Here is a 23,594-nt window from a genome sequence, read left to right as displayed (position 1 = left end):
AGTTTTCAGGGGACAGAACATCTTTGTATGAGGTGCTGAGGATCGAACCCGGGCCGCACACATGCCAGGCGAGCGTGCTACCGCTTGAGCCACATCTCCAGCCCTGGAATTTTCTTTTTGGAAAAACTTTTAGTTCTGAATCCAACTAATTTTATAAATATAAGACTGTTCAGATTTTATATCACTTGTTATCTGGGCAGAAAAGAGAACTAGATCACATTTGGTTTTGTCTGTTTTTATGGGGATTGTCAAGAGGTTGGGAGAGAGGGTGTTTTTGGCAAAGACAACCATGTAAATAAGCAGCTGTCAAAACTGGAAAACAGTTGACTTACTAGATATATAATATTTTTAGGAAGAATAGTAAAAGAAATAATGAGAAGGAAGGTTGTAAAAGTTCTCTGAACCATAAGAGATATAGAGGCATGATCAATGGTGTAACCAAAATAAGGTAATCAAAATATGAAGAATAGCCAAAATATTGTATAAAATAGGAATGAAAAAAATTCCATTGGGCTGGGATTATAGCTCAGTCGTAAAGTACTTTCCTGGCATGTATGAGGCACACTGGTTTAGTCCTCAGCACCACATATAAATAAATAAAATAAAAGGTCCATTGACAACTATATATATATATATAAAATACATGTATTTTTTAAAAACTCATTGGATATAACAGAGAACATTATTTCTCTGCTGACATTAAAATGCTCATACTTTTGCGTATCTTTATTTTTAACTTAGCATCCTCTTCTGCTGGTGGGCTTTGTTAAACCTATTTGACCTCCAATCTTTCCCACTTTAACTTCAAGTTCTTCTGCTTTTTTTTATTCTCCCCGAATCTTGGTGTTCTTGATAGCTAAAGATAATGAATCTAATTCCCTTGTTTCAAAGTTCTGTGGAGGACTTTTTACATAAGATTTTGGATATAAAAAGTAATGTTGTTTCGCATAATTTTTCTTTGGGCTATCATCCGTTTGATAGGAACATTAATTTTTAGTGCCTGCTCTCTGTGCGTTAGGTGTGAGATTAATTGCTCCAGAAAGGATTCATTGACTGATGGGGCAGTCTAGATATAGCAGGGAAAGGGTGGTTTGGCCATTTGATGAAATTTTCTGGGTTGGCCATTTGATGGAATTTTTTGTCCAGTTGTGTCATTTTTTTTGGTTCCATCCAAACATGATAATATGGCCAAGGAATTTAGAGTCCAAAGTCATAAACCTTGGCCATTAAAAGGCTGGTGATTGTAGAGGTTTGATGGATATCTCTTGTGTTAGGACTATATGCTGATCCATCAAATAAAATAGAAAATAGGGCCGGGGACGTGGCTCAGTGGTTGAGTGCTCCTGACTGAGTTCAGTCCTCGGTATCATAAAAATAAAAACAAGATTGAGTTGACAGGAGCTTGTGTAAGAGCATAGGCTTTTTTTTTTTTTAATCAATTTTTAAGCTTCTGGTTTCTTTACTCACAAATTTTGAGTATGTATACTTTTTTAAAATAGTTGTCTGCATAATGACTTCTCAAAAAAAGTTATTATACTTAAGATTTACTCATTGTAGTCTTTTTGATGACATTCTTTTAAATGACCTCTCAGATTCATTGTACAAATAAAATAAAACTTCTTTTTAGTTGTATTTTCAAAAGAATGTAATGGAGTAAATCTGTTTTATTGATCTGAATATCTAAGCTGGTTTTTACCTGGAAACCATGCTTGTCTGGTTTTTTTAGCTAATATGTCTTCTGTCCCAAATTCTGGTATATAACTTAGTGAATATGAATTATACTTTTAAATTCATATGTGAGGTGTTAGGTGGCTTCTTTCATTTTTGATGTAATTTTCACTGTCTTTGTTTTGAAGCTTCTGCTCAGCCTGTTGATAATCATGTTAGCCCATCTTCCTACTTGGGCCAGACACCAGCATCACCAGCCAGATACTCACCAGTTTCTAAAGCAATGCTTGGAGATGATGAAATTACTAGGTAAGTAACTTTACATTTACCTTATAAAAATCATTTTTAAATGGAATTTTAATCAGCCACAATTTTTAGGACTAAAAATATTCTTGAATATTGATGAACTTAAACATTAATATTTTTTTTTCTATTGGAGGGTTTATTGAAGATTTTTTTTCATTGCAGATCATGAAATATAAAAATATTTTGTATTATAAGTAAGTTACTGCTCCTATTTTAAGGTTTGGCAAATTGTCTTTTGAAATAAATCTAAGTTGGGAATATACTTGTGCTTATTTTATACTAACTTTTCATATATTTCTTATCTAATGTATGCCTTAAAATATTAGGACAATTGATTTATGTTCAGAATTCAACAAGTGGTATTTGCTTTGTTTGATAGCCTGACTGAAATCTAAAGTTTTTTTCATCTAACATTACTAACTACATTGAACTTTGTAGGTCTTTTTAGTGCCAAAGAATTCCAAGGTGGAGGAAAAGAGTCAGTGAAAAAATATTTTAGCTCTGTTATTTTAAGTAGTATAAAGATACTATTACAGTTTGCTTTATAATTTACAGTTATAGCATTTTTCATTATGTATATGCCAGTTAATATCTGTTCTCACATTTTCATTAGTTACATTATTGTTAGCATTATTATTTTTGAAACTCTGTATTTGTAATAATTGTTATTTTTCTTGTCAGACTCCTAACTTCTTAGGCAGTATTCGCCTCAAGGACAGATAGGAGTGTTTGTCTTGTAAGAGTTATGTTGGGAACAAAATAGGTGCCTTAGTAATTGTGTTTGGAATGAAAACTAGCAGAAAGAATAGTGTTTTTACGTGTGATATGAATATTCAAGGCTTTTAGTCTTCAAGCAGTGTTCCTATAGAGTGATTCATGGCTATTTGTTATTTGCTAATAGTGCCTATTTATAGGTTTATCTAGTCTTCAGTCTCTTTAGATGTTTTGCAAAACTAAAATCTAAAAGTTATATTTTCACCTTTATTGCTGTCCCCACCCTTCTTTACTGCATATGTGTTATACCATGTTGTATTAGACTTTGAAGTATTTCACACACATCTAACAATTTCCATTCTTTTCTGCAAAAATTAGTTGATTGACTATTAGATATGTCTTAAAATAGTGTGCATTTTATCATTCCTTTTGCCCAGATAATGAAGTATGAAAATCTTGCCCAAACATAAATTCTCCACAATTTTTGCCTAAGCAGTCTTTCAGAAGATATCTCAAATTACCAAACCAACCCCCGCCCCCCATAAAATTAACAGCATACAGACAATTAATGTTTCTAAAGCTCATTTGTTAAGTTTTATTAAGATGTAATTTACATACCATAAATTTCATGCATTTAAAATGTGCAACTCAATGAATTAGGGTATGTTACATCACTTTTTAATTGTGATAAAATAAATATAGCATGTAGATTTAACATTTTAACCATTTTCAAGTGTACAGTTTAGTGGCGTTAATTACATTCACAGTTTTGTACAACCCGTCACCATTAGCTATTTCCAAAACCTTTTCATCATCTTGGATAGTCTATAACCTTTAAGCAGTTCCATCCCATTGTCCTTCCAGCTCTTGGTAATATCTATTTTCTGTCTTTCTGTATTTGTCTAATTTAGGTAATTCATGTAAGTGGGACCATACAATATCTGTCCTTTTGTGACTTTCTTATTTGACTTAATATAATTTTTCAAAATTTATTCATTTTGTAACATGTATCAGAACTTCATTTCTTTTTTTAAGTAATATTCCATTCCATTGTATGTATGTTACATATATGAAATATACATACAATTAGATGTATAGATATTAGATAAATATAGCTAGATAAACATAGAGTTACATTTTGGTTTTCTACCCATTGTTGGTGACTTGGATTGTTTCCACTTTTTAGCTATTGTGAATTATGTTATGATAACAAGTATTTGTTCAAATCCCTGCTTTTAGTTACTTAGGCTACCTGGGTGGAATTTTCTTTTTTTTAATGTTACCTTTTTAAGGAACCACCAACCTATTTTATGTTCCCATAAATAATTTGTGAGTATTTCAGTTTTTCCACATCTTACTGACACTTGTTACTTGGTCTAGTTTTGTTATTGTCATCCTGTTATTGAAATATCTCATTATGGTTTTAATTTACGTTTTCCTAATGACTTATGGTGTTAAGCATCTTTTCATGTGCTCATATTATTCAAAAATCAGAATGTGTATTCCTCTAGAACTACTGCTGGATTTCAGCAGGCTATTTTTTAATTATTATTTGCTAATGTAAAATTATAATTCATACTTGTTTTAAAATAGGAGCTCCAAACCATGAATCCATTATTTAACATAGGAAATAAAATATCAACAGTATGCTGAAACTTATCTGTGTACCTGATCCTACCCTGCTTCTCCTATACAGCCCCTCTAAGTTATTGTTTTCCTAAATTTTATTATCTTTTTCCTTCATATGTGTATATGTATTTTATTACATATAATATATGATATTTTATAAAATATATATATACACACATATATATAATATTTCCCCAAACAATTTTTTGTTTAGTTTTACCCTTTTTTTTTTTTTTTTTAACCAGGGATTGAACCCAGGGACACTTAACCACTGAACCACATCCCCAGTCCCCTTTTATATATTTTATTTAGGGACAGAGTCTCACTGAGTTTAGGGCCTCATTAAATTGCTTAGACTAGCTTTGAACTCGCAATCTTCTGCCACTCCCAGCTAGTTTTACTGTGTTTAACAAATAATTTTATGAATCCTTTAAGTGAGCTGGCAAAATCGAATAATGATGAACACTTAATATATGTCTAGAAAATACTATATTTTAAGTTTTGAGCAGTATTAAGTATTTAAGAAGATTTTATTACTATTCTGTATTATAAGGAAGAATCCTTAAATTTATTTTTTAAAGAGATTTATTTATTAAAGCTTTTGTGACTATTTACTTCTTGCAATGTTTTAGAAAATCATTAAATTTTTAAAATGTCTACCAAATATCACATATTTAAGAATAATCTCAAATGATATTCTGTTTCATCAAATATTAAAATAATTTGCTGTTGGCACTTTCATGGTCTTACCAGAAGATGTGAATAGTTTTCACATCATTGTATCTGAATGCCAACAATTTTGAAAAATTATCAATGGTAAGCTGTATTAACATGTGCAGGGAATAATGAGGGGGACAGATAAAATGCATCTTACTTAGAGCTGACAAAAAACAGTAATAAATTTTAAAAAATCACAAATCATGGCTTACACTAAAAGTTTTTTGCTTGTTTTTTTTATTGTTTGTTTTGTTTTGTTTTTGGAGACAAGGTCTCCCTATGTTACCTGACTGGTCTCAAACCTGTGGGTTTAAATGATTCTAACTCCTCAACCTTCCAAATAGCTGGGTCTGCAAGTATACACCAGCACACCAAATTTAAAAAATATTTCATGCAATTCCAAGATTGGTGTAGCAACCTTAGGCCCATAATGTTTCTGGTATATTCTTAGTTTTACCTTTATGTTTATAATATATCTAAACAAGTAGAAGGGTTTTATTAATAGTTCATTCCTTTTTGTGTGGAGTTTTTTAAGAAGGGGCAGAAGGTAGCAAAATGTGGTTCGTTCTTGTTAAGGTCTGACTTTCTTTAGGAAATTTTCCTTTTTTTCCTCAGGTCAGAAGGGAGTCACACCCTCCCTTTAGCAAAAAGAAGTAAGATTGCAATGACCAGATTAGGTTATTCATTATTCATTCCTTTGGAACTACGAAGGAGGCCTACCTCCATCAAGAAAAAGAAATAGCTGCTTTTTACAACACTGCCTCAGAGGCAGTCAAGTGCATGCAACATCAGGTTTTCATGAATACAAATTTCTTGATAGAATCTTTGTATTACTTTTTTGTTGATTTCAAATTCTTTTCTCCTTATTGTTTTGATTTCATATTTTTTCCTTTTGTTTTTGTTTTTTTGTGGGGTTTTCGTTTGTTTTATTTGTTCCAGGGCTTTAATCCAAGGGTGTTTTAAGCACTGAGCCACATTCCCAGCCCTTTTTCTTTCTTCCCTTCCCTTCCCTTTCGCCTTCCCGTTTCCCCCTTCCCCTTCTTTCTTACCAACCTACTCCTTCCTTCCTTCCTTCCTTCCTTCTGACAGAGTCTCACGAAGTTACTTAGAACCTCACCAAGTTACTGAGACTGCAAACCTGTGATCCTTCTGCCTCAGCCTCCCAAACTGTTGAGATTATAGGCATGTACCACCACACCCAGCATGTTTGCTTGCTTTTTAATAGAAATTTTGAGCTTTTGATGAAATTAGATTTTTTTTCTTTTGATTTCTAAGGCTTAGAAGAATCTCTTTACCTCACAGTTTTGAAAAACCCTTTGTTTTTCAACTAGCTTTTTTAATACTTTGATAACATAATACCAAAGTTATCAGTAGGAAGTTCTCACTGATAGAATAACAGATTCTAAATTAAATTTCCAAGTTATTTAATTTAATTTAATTTAATTTTTTAATTTTTAGGGAACCTAGAAAAGTTGTTCTTCATCGTGGCTCAACAGGCCTTGGTTTCAACATTGTAGGAGGTGAAGATGGAGAAGGAATATTTATTTCTTTCATATTGGCTGGAGGACCTGCTGATCTAAGTGGAGAGCTCAGAAAAGGAGATCGTATTATATCGGTAGGATATGTTAATCAAGTAATCAAGATGATGTTGTTTTTATTATCATAACTATAACCTTTTAATGATTAAAAGTGGATTTTTTTATAACCCAAAGTTATGGGTGTAATTGGTTATCTTCTTACCATTTTAAAATTGAATTGCAGAATTATAACATTGTTAGAGAACATGTTCTATATGACAGATTTTCTTTTGATACATGATACAGGGAGGTGGTCAGTGTTTATAAATGTGTTTGAAGGAGGGTTTGTTTTTGGTTTTGTTTTGTTTTTGGCTTGTTATTATCTTTTTCCCTCTTTTTACTTTCAGTTTGTCTATGTTTATGTTGTTATTTATTACCCATTCAGTTTTAGACCAAAACTATAATAATTTTGTAGTCCTCCCTTATGATCACAGAGCTTGAAAAACTTTAATTTTAATTACGCTGTTTCTAATATATTAATTATTTCAGTTTTATACCCCCAAATTTATTTTTATTATTTATTTATTTATTTTGGTTTTGGTATTTGACATTTTACCCATGTGATATATGGTTTGTTGTTGATGGTGCTAATCACCCTCCTCCCCCCCCCCACCCCCGGGTTTCTCAGTGGACTACTAATATAATTTAGATTGGGTAGTTATTTGTTATATAGGACTATCTTTCTAGCTTCCATCTTTTCCATGATCCTTAGTCATTGTAAAAGCAAATATGTTCTTCAAATATCCAGATATACCTTAATGAGAGCTCTTGGTTTGTTCTTTCAGCAATGGTTCCTTAATGATAAGGAAGTTCCTTAGATTTTGTCTGAAAATTGTTTATTTTGTACTCTTTTATTTTTAATCTAGAATTCTAGGTTGACAGCTCTTATCTCTAAATACTTTGAAGATATTGTTTTATGCCATCTAGATTGTTTATTTGCTATTTTTTTAAAAAAAAAAGCCTGCTGCCTTGTTTATAGGTAATTTCTTTTCACTAGTTGCTTTCAAGATCTCTGTCTTTAGTGTGCTGCAATTTCACTAAAATGTGTGTGTATCTAGCATTCATTATGTTTAGGATACATTACTAAATCAGGAATCATGTTTTTCATCAATTCTGGAAATTTCTTAGCTATTATCTTTTCAAATTTTGCCTTCCCACATTATACCTGTTCTGTCCTTATTGAATTCCTATGGGTAGATGTTATTCTATTCTTCATGAATTTTAACCCCAATTTCATATTTATGAACTGTCTCCTTCTAGTTCATTTCCATCATTTCCTCAAGTCTATTTTCTAGTTTATAAGCTTTCTTCATTTATATCCAATCTGCTTTTTAAGATAAAACTAAGATTTTAATTTGAGAGTATCATTTTTTTTTCTAGACATTATCTGGTTATTTTTACAGTCTGCCTTGGTATTTTTGATAGGGTCTTGATAATGTATGCCTTTTTACTTGATTTCAGGTTTTTCTACTAAATATACTTGTTCATTTTCTATATATAATAGTTTTATTTTCTGGCCAGGAACAGTGGCACACACCTGTAATCCCAGTGACTTGGGAGGCTGAGGCAGGAGGATCATGAGTTCAAACCCAGCCTCAGCAACTCACCAAGGCCCCTAGCAACTCAGCAAGATCCTATCTCTAATAAAATATTTTTAAAATGGCTGAGGATGTGGCGGTGGTTAAGTGCCCCTGGGTTCAGTCCCTTGTACCAAAAAAAAAAGTTTCATTTTCTGAAGTTCATAGGAATCCAATATATGATCTATTTTAGTGATTTGAGGTGAATTTTTTACACAGGTTCTAAATTTTGCATTATGAGGTGAGGTGATTTTTTGTTGTTGTTGTTGTTGTTTGTGTGTGTGTGTTTCAGTAGAACTTTATTACTTTATTAGTAAGAATCCAGTACTACCAGAATTTAGGGGAATGGTGTTCAAATAAGCTATTTTACATTACTTGTGGTAGTATCCCAGGAGCATCATCTCTAAAAAAAATTTTTCCAGTGACAAAACTAATATTTTGAGGTTTGTTTACCCTTAATAACAAATAAATGGGACAGTTAGATTTACCATAGTAAATATAGTATTCATATAGTATTCATGCTATACTGTTTTGTTTTTAATTAAGAAGTGTAAGTGTAAGTTTCTGGAATTTCAGAATTTGAGGTATAGAGACAAGCTTTATTATCCCAGGTCAAGACCAGTGCTATACGTTATTATTATTTTAAACCATTTCTTTGACATAAACCAAAAGAGACCTTTTTAACTACAAAATACAAAAAAAAAAAGGAAAGAAACTAATCAAATTAAAGATAAATGTGACTGGAAACAATAGGAAGCACATTCCAGAAATATAAATTGCATCTTTAATGCAGTTTTCAGATCAATCCCTATCACCATCTGAATTTCCTGTGTACAGACTTAGATGTACCAACATACTCCTGCATCCTACCCTATTGAGGATCCTGTAGAGTTCAAGGATAGGAAGAGTTAAGAGTAGAAGAAACGACTGATCATTTACGAAAAAAAAAAAAAAAGTAGAAACCAATTTTTAATTGTTTCAACTAGTGTTTAAATGAAAATAAATCTTGGGCACTTGAGTTTTCAAATATGTAGCAAGCAATTCTTTATTAAGGATTATGCACTACAATTAGAAAATAACGCTATTAATATACAGTGCTACTGTATATTAATGAAAACTGCATTTACATGTTTAAGGCTAAATAATTTTAAAAGCATAGTACTAGTACTACCCAAGAATAGTAGTTATTGCAAAAGAATTTTAGGGCAAAAATAGAGCCTTCTTTTGCAGTATTAGGATATAGAAATGCTCAAGAATCCATCACTTTTTTTCTTTTTCATAGTACTAGGGATTGAACCCAGGGTCTCATACATGCTAGGCAAGCACTCTATCATAGACTACATCCCCAGCACCAAGAATCCATCACTCTTAACCTAACAAAACAATCTGGTAAGTAGGTTTGGTGGTACACACCTATAATCCTAATAGTTTGGAAGGCTGAGGCAGGAGAATCACAAGTTTGAGATTAGCCTCACCTGTCTCAAAAAGAATTGGGAGTATAGCTTAGTGGTAGAGAACTTCTGGGCTCAGACCCAATGCTACCAAAAAAGTTAAAAATAAAATAAAATGATTATTGTAAAATCATGATGGTGATAAAAAATGCTTAAGGATCCAGAGGTAAAGATAGTAGGAATGAAGAAATGACAGAATTTCACTAAAGACATAGAAACTACAGAAAATGAATCATATGGAATTGCTAGAAGTTAAAAACTATCAGAGATGAAAATTTTATTTAAAAAAGACTTAATAATACACTGAAATCAGCAGAGGAAAGAATCCATACACTTGAATGTAGATAAAAGGAAGTTTCCAAATTGAAACATGGGGTGGAATTGCAGAGGTTAAAAAGAAAAGTCAACACAAAGCATGCAAAATGTGTGGAACAAAATCAGACAGCATCTCTACAGAAGAGGAGACAGAATTTTTTTAAAGAGGAGACCAAAAAAAAAGACCTAACAAAAGTGATGAAAAATATCAACCCACATATCTATGAAGCTCAGGATACATAGAAAACCAGACCTGTCTACATCACAAAGTGCTAGAAACCTGCACTTTGGAGCATGACTTAGAAGCAAGCATAAAAATAACATATTCCACATACAGGAATAGCAATACAAATGTCAGCTGACTTTTCTCTAGACACATTAGAAGACTTAACACGATTGAATGGTGTGTTTACAGTGCTGAAATAAAAAATTGTTAATGTGGAATTCTGTATACCGAGAAATATTCATCAGAAATGAAGTAAAGACACGGACAGTAGTGGAGAGAATTTGTCATCTTTTGCAGATCAGTAAGAAAATATTGAAGAAATTGTCTTGATTGAAGAGAAAATGTGCAGATGGAACCCTAGATCTGCAGAAGGGAATTAGGAAAAACAGAAAAAAGGAAAATTCCTGAGTGAATATAAAAGATCTCTTCTTAAATTTTTAAAAATAATTTTAGATATTACTCTATTAGACAATTGATAGAAAATAAAAGCAGTGTAGGGATTGCAACATGTGTAGAAATGAAAAATAAGACCATCACAACACAATTGGAAAGGAAAGATGGGATTATACGGTTATTTCTTACATAGTTTTGTGAAGTGGTGTAAAATTGGGGGAAAATAATAATTTGTAGCTACATATTATTATATCTAGTGAACACACTGAAAATACCACAAAGATGTATAGTTTTGAAATCAATACAGGAGATTAAATGGAAAAAAAATAAATGTTACACACACACACATATATAAAGGGAAGTGTGATTGTCAGCTTTCTGTTGCTGTGACCAAGATATCTGACTAGAGCAACTTAGGAAAAGTTTATGTGGGGCTTATGGTTTCAGAAGTCTCAGTCCATGGTCAAATGACTCCATTGCTTTTGGCCTGGGATGAGGCAGATCATCATAGGGGAAGGGTGTACTTGAGGGAAGCTACTCAACTCCTGGCAACCAGAAAAGAGAGAGTAAGAGCATGGAAGGAAGGGAGGAGATATAATCCCTAATGGCATGCCCCCAGTGACCTACTTCCTTCAGCCACACCCACCTGCCTATAGTTTCAGCCCAGCAGACCACTCAGATAATTAATCCAACAAATGGATAGTTCTCCTAATCTAATCATTTCATCTGAACATTCCTTCATTGCCTAATACATGAACTTCTCATATCTAAACTATAACAGAAAGGAATATGCAGGGTAAGTTTAAAAAACAGTACTAAGATGAGAGATTGAAATCCAGTTCTGTTAATAACAGCATTACAGTAAAAACTATTTAAGATGCAGAAATTGTCAGTTTGGTTCACAAAAGCAAGATCAAACAGTTTCAGGAATTCACTTCAATGTGTTTTAAGTAAAAGGATGGAAAAAACTTCATCATGCAAACACCATATGAAAGTACTTTATTAGTTTGAGACAAAATAGATCTCAGGACAAACAGTGTTATTCTAAATATATTTCATTATAATAATAGCATTTTGTCAAATTTTAGTCCTAAGTATGCACCTACCTAAGAATCCTTTAAAAATATATGAAGCAAAAATTGTGAAAACTAAGAAGAAAAATAAAATTCACAGTCGCACTTGGAGACTGTAACACCCTCTTCTGAAATTGATGAGGTAAACAGACAAAAAGACTTTACCTCACATCATGTACAGAATTTAATTTGAAATTGATTGTAGATCATAGAACTAAAGTTACACGAGAAGGTGTACAAAAAAAATTGTTAATGAACTTGGATTAAAGAAATTTCTTAAATAGGATCAAAAGGACAGAGTCAGTTCAGTGAAAAAGGGAAAATCTTTTTAGCTAATAGTTCTGAAACAACTGGCTATCTAGTAAAAACATGAACCTGAAACAGTCTTACTCCAGACTTAAAACTTAACTCTAGATAGATTGTAGATCTACATGGAAAACCTAGAGCCATAAACTTTCAGGAAAAAAACATAAGAGAATATCATTGCAACTCTGGGTTAGGCAGCAACTCCATAGACAAGTAGCATAAAACACTAATCATTAAAAAAAAAAAAAAAAAAGATACCATTTAGAATCCAAACAGGCAAGCCACACCGTGGTAAAAAATATAATTAGTATATATATCTGATGAAAGACTTTTATCCAGACTATATAAATATCTCCTACACATCAACAATAAAACAATTAGGAACCCAGTTTTAAAATGTGCAAAAGATTTGAACAGATATTTCCCATAAGAAGATACATAAATTATCAATGAGCATGTAATACCTTTTCACATGCTCATTGATATTAGGCATCAGGGAACTTAAAATCCCAATGAATAAAGGGGTTTTGAAGGAATTGGGTAGGAGTGAAACAATTTTTCTGTGGTGGCAGGTATATGACATAAACATTTGTCCAAACTAAAAAATGCTGATGCCTAAATAAAAAAATAGATTGGGCGGTGAGGGGTCTACTGGGGATTGAACCGAGCTACATCTCCAGCCTTTTTTTAATTTTTATTTTGAGACAGGGTCTTACTAAATTGTTGAGGGTCTCACTAAGTTGCTGAGGCTGGCCTCAAACTTAGAATTCTCCTGCCTAGCCTCCTGAGTTGCTGAAATAACAGGGATGTTCCACCACCCAGCTAAAAAAATAAATGTTTTTAAAGCCATTTGAAATACCATAGCCCACCAAATTATATGGCTAAAAAAAAAAAATTAAAAAGCAACCTTTATTGGAGAGAATGTGGAGCCAACTCTCATTCATTACTGGTAGGTATGTAAAGTAATATGCAATTATAAGAAGCTTTGGGGGACTGTCATAACTTGACCATCTTGTAGTTCCTAGAATAACATTTACAAGGCTGTCTATAATTTGACCTGATTCTAAGCTCCTCATAAAAAGCTTTTTATCCCAGGATAATTGTCAATACAAGAACAGGAATAATATGACTTCCTGAAGTATCTAATAATAGTTCTTGTAAACAGTAGGCTTATCAAAAAGCTTAAAAGAAAAAGCTGGAAAATAAATTCTCCACAGGGCCTTTGAAAACCTTCAACATATCCTTGGGATCTAGTTCAGGGCTGTCTCTCATCTCTGGTTGAATCTTGGGCTCTGTGCAAGCAGAAAGTAAAGATCAAGGCATGTTTCAACCGCCTGTCTGAATGTTGAAAGCCTACAAGCATATAGAACCATTTGCAAAGAGTGGGGACTTTTTAATTCCAGGCAATTAATGAAATCTTTCCAATCATTAAGTAACCAGTAAGCTTACCTGGCAGAAAATTCAGTGGCCCCACACAACAAAGAATATGACCTTTGTGGAATTCCGAAAGTCACTAAACAAACAGCTATAACAAACAATAGCAGTAAGCCCCAGATAAAGTTGTGGGTCTCACATCCAGAGTTGCCAGATTTTATATTAATGTCCAGTTATCAACAAAAAATTATGAGAAATCCAAAAAAGTAATTACCCATACACAGGAGAAAAAAGCAAGTGATATAAATTATCCTTAGGGAAATCCACATGTTGAATTTCCTAGGCGAATGCATTAAATCAAGTATTTTAAATATGTCAGTATTTAATATCTCCATCCCTTTTTTATTTTTTTGAGACAGGATCTTGCTAAGTTGCCTAGGGCCTCACTAAATTGTTGTGGCTGTCCTTGAGCTTGTGAACCTCTTGTCTTGGCCACCTAAGTCCCTGGGATTAGAGGTGTTCACCACCATGCCTGGTTAAAAGATGCTAATTATAACCCACAGCAACCACTAAGAAATGACTCAGATATGTGTAATGAAAGAAATTACAGGAGAATTTAAATAGTACACTAGAAAATTTCTGTTGAACACAAAAGAAGTAGTAATGGTAAACAAATAGCAAAATTTTAAAATCAAAAAATAGTAATGGAAAACAAATAGCAAAATTAATTATATGAGTCTAACAATAATTTGATTAAATGTAAATGGATTAACTGCTCCATTTAAAGGCAAAGTCTGATAAGGTAGATTACAAAACAGAATTCAATTTTTATGCTGTTTCTAAGAAAGACTTGTTTGTTTGTTTGTTTGTTTATTAGTTATGTACCTTTATTTATTTTTATGTGGTGCTAAGGATCAAACCCAGTGCCTCACACACGAGATGAGCACCTTACCACTGAGCTACAACTCCAGAAAGACATTTTAAATTCAAAGACACAAAAAAGTTGTAAATAGTTAGAAAATACATACTATACTATAAGAATAACCAAACATTAAAAGTTTTAATCTTTTCTACAATAATTTATGAAAGTTTATCTTCCTTTAAATTTCCTTCCTAATTTGTTCTCCTGGGAATTAAGAGAATTTTCTTTATGCACGAAGTATTTTGTATGTAACCATCTTCAGCTAGAGATATTTTCTGATAACCACATTATATTGCATTTATTTAGGTTGGGGTTGTCAGATCTTTATTTTTATTCACTAGTGGTGTGTTTTAATTTAGTTGCATAATAATGTCCTTATAGATAATATAAAGAAGGCATCAGATTTTTATATAGTTAAAATGTTCCTTATGTAAAAATTTTATGATCCTAAGAATTTCTGGGCTTATCAAATTTTTGAAAAGTGGTATGTGATCTTTAACAGATTTTAAGTTAGATCTTGAAACAGATTTTCATATGAAAATGACATGATGGTTCTTCCTGTTCAGAAATTTTCAGTGAAGGTCTAAGCACTGCAGAATTCTATTCATTGCTGGTTCTTCGTTTTTAAAAATTAAATATTTATGTTTAATACATTCAATTATAATGTTTCTGTGAATGTCTCTTAAGTTGTTCTGAGTGGAAAAACAGTTTTAAGATAGTGTGCCTTGAAGTATTGGCAAGCTTTCAGAATAAAAATTGCTTCTTATTCTGGAGTAGGATTGGTCACCTTAGTAATTGTGTCACCCAAGGAAGTCCCTTTACTCAAAAAAAAAAAAAAAAAAATCTCCTGATTTAGTTAACATTTACTTTGTTGAAATCAGTCTTTGAAATATGAACTATTTTAGTACTCTTTAAAAAGTCATTATTTTTCTATTAAACCAAAAGAATAAAAGGCTTTAGTTTGTGAGAGGAAGAAACAATTGGAACTAAGTTGAGCTTTCTGGGTTGAAAATGTAGTAGAAAGTGAACAGATGTTATAAGCAAAAACAAATTTTCTTTCCGTTGCTGGAGCTACTTACTAGTGAAAAGAAATGTGCAAAATAATGCTTGTTAATTTCTCAGGTAGTCAAATTGAGGTGTATTTGTCAGTCAATAGAGTCAACCTTCTAGACAGTTTCAGGGGTGGAAGATGTTTTTGTTTTACTCAATTGACAGTAAGCAAATACTTTTAGTGTATAAAATTGTTTTGAATGACAGTATTTTTTGTTTTATTGTAAAATATATTTTAATAGTAAAATTATTGTAACTAATCTGTGCCTACCCAAACAGCAAGCCATTGTAATTTCTAATCAAAGTGATTATTTTCTCTCAAATTAAGATTTGGTTTGATTTACAGGTAAACAGTGTTGATCTCAGAGCTGCCAGTCATGAGCAGGCAGCAGCCGCATTGAAAAATGCTGGCCAAGCTGTAACAATTGTTGCACAATATCGACCTGAAGGTAATAAAATTCTTACTATGATTACTGTTCTTTTCAGTTTTTAAAATTCTTCCTCTTGATAATGTTTAATATCCAAATTAAACTTTTTCATATTTTGTTCTGATTTGTTAATCTGTTGTTATTTGTTTAGTACAAATCTAATCTATTTTCAAGATCAAAAGTGTTTTTTTAATAAGATATAGGAACTTTTATCTACGGTCTCTTTGGAGCATATTACCATTATCTGGATTAATTTTTAAGTGTTTCTTTTTAAAAATCTAACCTCTAACCAAATGCATACCTTTTAAAATCTTTTACCAGATTAATAAAAACCATAAGTAAAACAAGTCATATTGCCCCAAAAAGCCACACAAATTTTTTCTTTTAAATCAGATGGTATTTATTAATGTCAGGTTTTAAGTTATGTTTCTAATAATTCTTATTGCTTTTTAAAACGAAAAGAAAAGTGCAAGTTTGAGATATAATGTGTTTCTAGATAGTAAAATCTCATTGACATGACTACTAATTCTTGGGGGAAGAAAGAGGTAATGGAAACTTTGAGGTAACATCATATTAAACATATATAAGACTACAGTGTGCATCAATATAATCATTTTTCCAGTAAATCCTCAGTGGAATTTAAAAAGCTCAAACACCCAAAAGAATACAGAGTGTACTTCTTGATGTTCATAAACAACACGATAAAGGAAAACATGATGTGATGAAGGGGCTAAATGAAATACTGTTTATAATTTAGAAATTAAAGAAACCTTGCACGATTTAGGAATTAAATGAAACATTTTATAATTAGCAAAGTTACATTTATTTTTCTTTTCTTACGATAGAATTTATTTTTGTAATACACCCCCACTTTTTTAAGCTGATGAAAGTAGCATATTGGGCATTGCTTGGCATTCCATAATATGCAGTAGGTTCTCTCAGTCTAGTAAATGTCAACCTTTTAGGTTCAGTAGTTGAAAAGGATAAATTCCAAACAAATTCACTGTGAGCCAAAACAGTAGGAACTAACATAGAAAGTCAGAATGCCAATTCATTGATTTTTGTGAAAAACAAATCTCCCAGTGTGGCTATACATGCTTTTATCTTCTGGCCAACACAGTCCCACCCAATAAGTACATTATGTAAGAGCCTAAATACAATCCCTGGATGTTTGATTTTATAGACAGCCTCTCCGTGTACGTTTAGAAAGATATGACTTTTTACCGGGCACAGTAGCTTGGAAGCCTGAGGCAAGAGGATCGCAAGTTCAATACCAGCCTCAGCAGAAAAGCCCTAAGCAACTCATCAAGACCTTCTCTCTAAATAAAATATAAAAAAGGGCTGTGGATGTGGCTCAGTGGTTAAGTGCCTGCCCCTAGGTTCACTCTCCAGTACTTAACTAAAAAGTTATATCTTTTTTCTTTCTTTCTTTCTTTCTTTTTTTAATGATAAAGTGTTAGTCGTTATCTGCTTCCTGACCTCCCTAGAAAACACATAAAAGCAACAAGGAGGATAAAACATACACAAATACTTTTGTCCACACAGTTATACCTCATGTTAAGCAAAACTGCAAAGACATGTTATTACCTGGACAACAAAATATAGGCAAGGCTGCTTAAACAAAGCTTACTGGCTGCAGAATCCAGGAGGGAAAGAGTAAAAACGAGTTGTCCTGGGCTGGGATTGTAGTGCAATGGTAGAGCACTTGCCTAGCATGTGTAGGGTACTTGGTTTTGATTCTCAGCATTGCATATAAATAAATAAAATAAAGGTCCATTGACAACTAAAAAAATTTTTTTAAAAACATGAATTGTCAGTAATGCGCTATATAGTAAAACTTAGAATATGATACAAAAGTGTACTTCCTAAAGGCAAGGGATTCATTTTTGAGGTGTAACAACATGATTCCTTCTGTTTTATAACAAGCCTCATGAGAATGTGGGAAGTAGACTAAAATAGAAACCATTCATGATATGGTTTTGTTTAGATAACTAGAGGACCCATATTTGGGTAAAGCAGTCTTTGTTAAAGCTTGTGACAATCTTTGTTAAAGCTTGTGAAAATTACCTGTGCTTCTGTTTCCCCTCTACCCCAAGCTTTCTGCAAATAGCTGATCCAGCACAATACAATTTATTCATAATAGATAATTGCAAAGTAACTAGCCTGGCATTCATAAAATATATTAATAAGAAGGTATAGAAAATTACACATATATACTCATATACAGATACAATAAAATATTGACACAGATGAATTTTTTAACCTTAATGTCATTAGCAATTTATGGATTTACTTTGAAAGAAGACTACACAGTAGAAATATAAGAATCCCAGGAAAAAATGACTCAGTAACCAAAAGAAACTCACTTTGAGCTAGCAGTACCCAGGAAAGAAGAAAGCAAAGCAGTTAGTGAAATTGGAACACAAAGACAGAGATACTGCAGAAACTCAGTTGGGGATCTTGAGGATACAATATGAAGAGTAAATAAAATGAAAAGAAAAATGAGGAGACTCTAAAAAGATTAGAAAAAAAATATTGGCAATGGAAGACAATTATATCTATGCAGTGTGTATGTGTATACACACACAAACACACACACACACACGTATGTAAATTAGACTTCCAGAAGAATATTTTTAAAAGGAAGAGAAGATTTGAAATTATAACTCAGTGCAGTCAAGAAAGCTTTTCTTGAAATAAAAAGAAGTGAATCTTTATTGAAAGGGAACAGCATAACCTATGGAAACCCAGAATGGCCAAAATTTTGACATTCTAGTTATATGTTTATCAAGAAAGTATCTTTGACACCCAAGCAAAAATACCAAGTTACTTATAAGGGGATAAAAAATTGGTTAATAGAAAGAATGACTGTTCCAATGCCCGATAAGTTAGTGGCTCTTAATTAGACTTAATGTACCCCTCTATGTACTAAATATACTTGCCTCTGACAGATGGCAAGGACCCTTTTCCCCAGATAGTTATAGGTTCAGGAATTTCCCTCTTGGATTATCCTTACTGTGCTTGTGCTGTTTTTTGTTTGTTTGTTTGTTTGTTTTTGTCCCTTTTTGTGATTTCTATACTTCTTTGAATCTTTCAGGTCAATACTCTTTTTTAATTGTATTTGGTACTATTCTAATCTTGATAAAGAGCAATTTTTATACCAATGATAATTTTCATACTCTTGATATTGCAAATGAGTATCTAGTTGATTATTCTTATATGTGTATGTTCTTTCTAAACATCTCCTAAACACCACCAAACATATCAGTCCTATTTGATTTCTTCAGCATTTCTCCCTGGTGTTTCAAATTTAAAACTAAGCCTGAAACTTAATTCTTCTTCTGTCTCAGTAAATGGCATCTCCATTCACACTTAAGTCAGAAACCTAGGAGTCATCCTTGGCTTCTTTCCGTTTTACAACATCGTGATGACAGCCACTAGCCTAGCCAAAGCCTGAATTGCTCTAATAGTCCTTAACAGGCCTCCACACCCTTTCTTTCTTTTCTCCAATCCATTTTTTGTTCATCAGCCAAATGATGTTTTTTAATACAATGATTGAGTTATATCGTTCCCCATGTAAAACATTTCCCATTGTACTCTGAATAAAATCCAAACCCTTTAGTAGGGATGTAAGGCCTTTTGTGATTGTGCACAGCACAACACATATGGCTTCACTGCATGACCTCCACCCTCTCTTTTCCTCCTTAAGCTCTAACCATACAGTCCTCCTTTGAAATCCTCGTCTAAACCCAGTTATTTCCTAATTCTCTGCTTACTGTGTTCTTTCTCATTCTACTCTTTTTTCGTATTCTTGAGATGACTGGCTCCCTCTCAGAGCACTGTAATATTTTTCTTTTTATGATGTTTAGCAGAGTTTGTAAGTGTCTGTTTATGTTCCTATTTGCTTATTGTTTATTTCAATTTTACCTAAATAAATGTATTCCATTGCCTAATAACCCCAAAGTAAGTATCAGCAGAGCATGGAATGTGAGAACTGCCTTAGAAATTCCAAAGGAGGAAGATCTTATTGCTTAGCATGATAAAAGATGACAGAATAGGATTGGTGCTATTGAGCAATGGACACCTGAACAATGGATAGGATTTAGATGAGCTTCGAGAAAAAATAATATCCTAGGTCAAGAATAACAAAAGAACAAAGGGAGAACAATTAAAATTTAAAAATATGCTTTGGGTATTTTGAAAACTGGCCTGTCTTCCTTGTACCTTACTTCTGCTTATTAGGCATTGACATTATAGGTTCACATTTTGTTTTAATATTAGTTACATATTTTTGACAGATGCATTTTTGTTCTATGGCACTTTTTTTAAAAAACACACTCTATATCATCAAAGTAACTTCTGTGAGGGCCAAGGATATAAAGTGAAGACTCACAGTTTCTTTCTCAGTGAATTGGCCATTTTAAGAAGTAAAAAAGGAGTTACCTGATACTTCAGTAATTGTTGTCTTACAGTTAGTATCTTTATTAAAAATGAATCCCTTAGAATTCACTGCTTCATTAATAATCTGACATACATAAAAATACATACAAACGGAAAAATGAGGTAAACTTTTGTTAGGGTTAATTTTTTATCTTTCTGGATCTGTGGCTTGCCTTTTAATCTTACATAAAGTACTATTACAGGTTTTTATGTCTGAATTCTTTGAACTTTCATGTCTTAGATTCTAAATGGGAGAAAAAAATAATCTCTATAAGACATTTAAAGGGATCTTATATCCCAATTCTTTATAATTTTGTTAACTCCAAAAACTTAAACATGGGAATTGGAAGTACCATAATAGTTTTAATCCATCAGAAATTATAAGTTTTAACACTTCCTAGTCAGTAGTTCAAGAATTTTCTGTGAATTGATGATAGAATATAATAATAAAAATTGTGTGCCATGCATGATACTAACCTTGTTAAATTTATTTGCTCTTTGTTCCCCTGCTAATCCTATGAAGACACTGTTACCCCATTTTACATTGTAGTTGAGTAAACTCAGATACAGAGAGGCTAAGCAGTTTACTAGTTACACAACTGTTAAGTGGTTAAGATTTCCTCTGTGCTGGGATTGTGACTCATCAGTAGAGTACTCCACCTATCAGTGTAAGGCACTGGGTTTGTTCCTCGGCACTATATAAAAATAAATAAGTAAAAGAGGTATTGTGACCACCTACAACTAAAAAAAAAAAAAATCAAATTTAAAAAAGGTTTCTTCTAGCTCTTTGTAAGGGAAAACTTTTCCTTTACACTAAGGTTCAGGAAAGGGGCAGTGGGGGGAGGGGTTAATTAATAAGTATATAGAGCCAGCAAAAGACATAGCCAATGGTAGATATAATTAAAGCTTATATACCTAACTTAATAGGGCAAGGAGGAGCTTCTGTAAGAAAATCAAATAGGTTTCTTTAGGATAGACAAATGGGTTTTTAGGAGAACAAAATGAAAGATGAGAAAGTTTTTAATAACATTTTTGTCTGTACAGATATGAGTGTCTTTTCATTTACTTGAGGACCATCAAACTCCTTAGGGAATTTATGCTGACCTCATTTTCCAGAAATTACTATACTTAAATAAGGGAAGCTCCAGCAACACTTTTTTTCTGCATCCATCAAATCTCAAATGTCTGAAGCTTAGATAATCTTTTATGCCAGATGAGGTACTGGGTGAGTCCCCACACCCTGAATTCACTCTCTCAACTACACACTAAAAGCTTCCTCCTTTCATGGAAAGCCCAAACCTCAAATGTTTTGTCTCATTGTTCCTCAGGAGTACTATGCCAACTTTTAAATCTTACATCTCAAATTTTGATTCAGGAAATACTAGTTCTACTGCATTGATATTTTAAAGGAAAGAGATAAAGAGGAAAAAAATAAACTTTCTCTTTCCCATTAGTTATGTCCTTCTTTTGTGAGACATTTCTCATAAGGGGAGATGTTTGAGATTGATATTATAATCTCTAGTTTTCAAGTGACTAAAGTGAAGTCTAGGAAAGGTGAGAGGTTTGGCCATAATGAGTTTCAAAGCTTTAATTTAATTTAAAGTGGAGTTACAGAAGTGGAATTTCAGCCCCCCAGTCTCCTCATTTCATTTCCATTATTATTTCTGGTACCAGCTAGAGAGAGAAGGAGTAGAAACTGTTTGGGGAAGTTGCAAAGGAGGAGTGTCGCTTCTTTGCAAACATTTGTCATTTCATGTAGTGATTTTCAGTAGCGTATTCATAATTAATTTTATTTTACTTTCCTATGTTCCCAGTTTCTTTCCTATATCATTATGTTACCAGGCAATGGGTTCTTCTGTAGAGATACAGATAGTATAAGCATAAAGGAAATATTTAGCAAAACAAAATCACACTGTAGAGAACATGGAGTGGCTCTCCTAAGAGAGGAGGTAGCCTGGGGTTTTGCTTGTGGCAGATACTGTTGCTTGGTCTGGAAACCCCCCTCTTCATTAATGGAGCATTAATGAAGAGGGGGGTTTCATTAATGGAGCATTAATGCCATGCATTAATGAGCCTGTGCCAATTTTACCATGTTGGAAATTTTCCCATCAGTACCTATATGAAACCCATTGTGGGGGGATGCTGTCAAAACTTCAGTGTAAATGATATTACAGTGGGCCATGGGTCACTCAAAGGACAATTCCTCAGTGCTCAGCATATGCTTCAAAATTAGAAAGTCCCTTAAGCTGGATATATTCAGTTCTTATTAGTTTTAAGAAGCTCGTAGTCTGACTATGAAGGAGGTGGTTTATGGACAAGGTTCTCCATCACCCAAGTGGAATGAACCCCTATTTTCCCTTCTCTCATCCCCTTGCTCATGTCTGTCTACCTACTCTAACAGTCTTATCTTTCATTCTAACTTAACTTTTTACTCAAAAATTTCCCAGTTTTCTTCTTTAGAACAATCAGTATCTGTTCCCTGAAAGTTACTGCTTTCAAGTTTTAAGTTCTGTGTTTAATATCTTTCATTATAAAGTATAAATGAATTTTTATTTTCATATTAGGATTGCATATTTAGAAGAGATTCCCCCCCATGCCTACCTTTAATTTAGGGGTGAGAATAAAAGTTAGAAATTGAAAAGGAGAATGGGGGGGGCTGGCTATTAAACATCTCTCCCTAGATAAGCATGCACATATTTAATTACATTCAGCATTTCAGAAACTCCCTAACATGTTTCATGACAAATTTGGTTTAGTACCAGAAATTCTGAAATGCTATGTGGCAAAATCTCCTATATGACATTATAGTCTTGCTGAGATGAGTTTTGATGTGATTTCTAGGAGAGGGGTGCAAGTAAATTAACTGAAAAGGGAGACAAAATTCTTCTCCCAGAATAAAATATGAAAATACATACACAGGTAGGTAAATGGAAATTGATAAGACTGATTGAAACAAAAGGAAAAGGTAGGGCTCTTAATTAAGTAAATGAAATAGGAAGTTTAAAGAAAAAGTAACATTCTGGAGAGTTTTGAAGTGTATTTTGAACATAAACACAAATGTTTTGAGGAATTGTTAATAGTAAATAAGGAATTAAATACAAAAATCTGAATAAACAGAATAAATTACAGATTTCAGGAATTATCAGGAATTGATTAGTTCTCCAGTATCTTAAATTTTTAGAATCTGAGACTTTATTTTAAATGCTTCATAATAACTTAGTTATTTCTTAGGAAAGACTTTTTTCCTGTCTCAATATAAAAAGTAATATACTCTTTTTATAGAAAGTTTTACATTTTCTAAAATCTAAAAATTACCTAGATATCCACTGATCAGATCAACTGATAATGCTGCTTATGTGAAATATAAGAAATGCCTTATTAAATATTGAAGAGCTTTTAAGGCAGTAAGGAATTACAAACCAAAAGCA

General features: G+C 32.6%; 1 protein-coding gene across 29 annotated transcripts in view; it reads left to right on the top strand.

The window, feature by feature from the left end:
- Positions 1–23,594, top strand: part of Dlg1 (discs large MAGUK scaffold protein 1) — a 271,999-nt gene that overhangs the window by 193,379 nt on the left and 55,026 nt on the right. For all 29 annotated transcript variants that reach the window (XM_058583549.1, XM_058583552.1, XM_058583560.1 and 26 more), the window contains 3 exons: positions 1,857–1,977; positions 6,493–6,649; positions 15,645–15,747. In XM_058583549.1, the coding sequence (XP_058439532.1) occupies positions 1,857–1,977; positions 6,493–6,649; positions 15,645–15,747 (381 nt within the window). The remainder of the gene's footprint in view (positions 1–1,856; positions 1,978–6,492; positions 6,650–15,644; positions 15,748–23,594) is intronic.

This window comes from Marmota monax, unplaced genomic scaffold, assembly GCF_021218885.2.
Source record: "Marmota monax isolate L192 unplaced genomic scaffold, Marmota_monax_Labrador192_F-V1.1 WCK01_AAM20220418_F8-fsc00052, whole genome shotgun sequence".
Taxonomy (NCBI): domain Eukaryota; kingdom Metazoa; phylum Chordata; class Mammalia; order Rodentia; family Sciuridae; genus Marmota; species Marmota monax.
The sequence above is the reverse complement of the archived record's forward strand: the minus strand, read 5'-3'. Positions and strand labels throughout refer to the sequence as shown.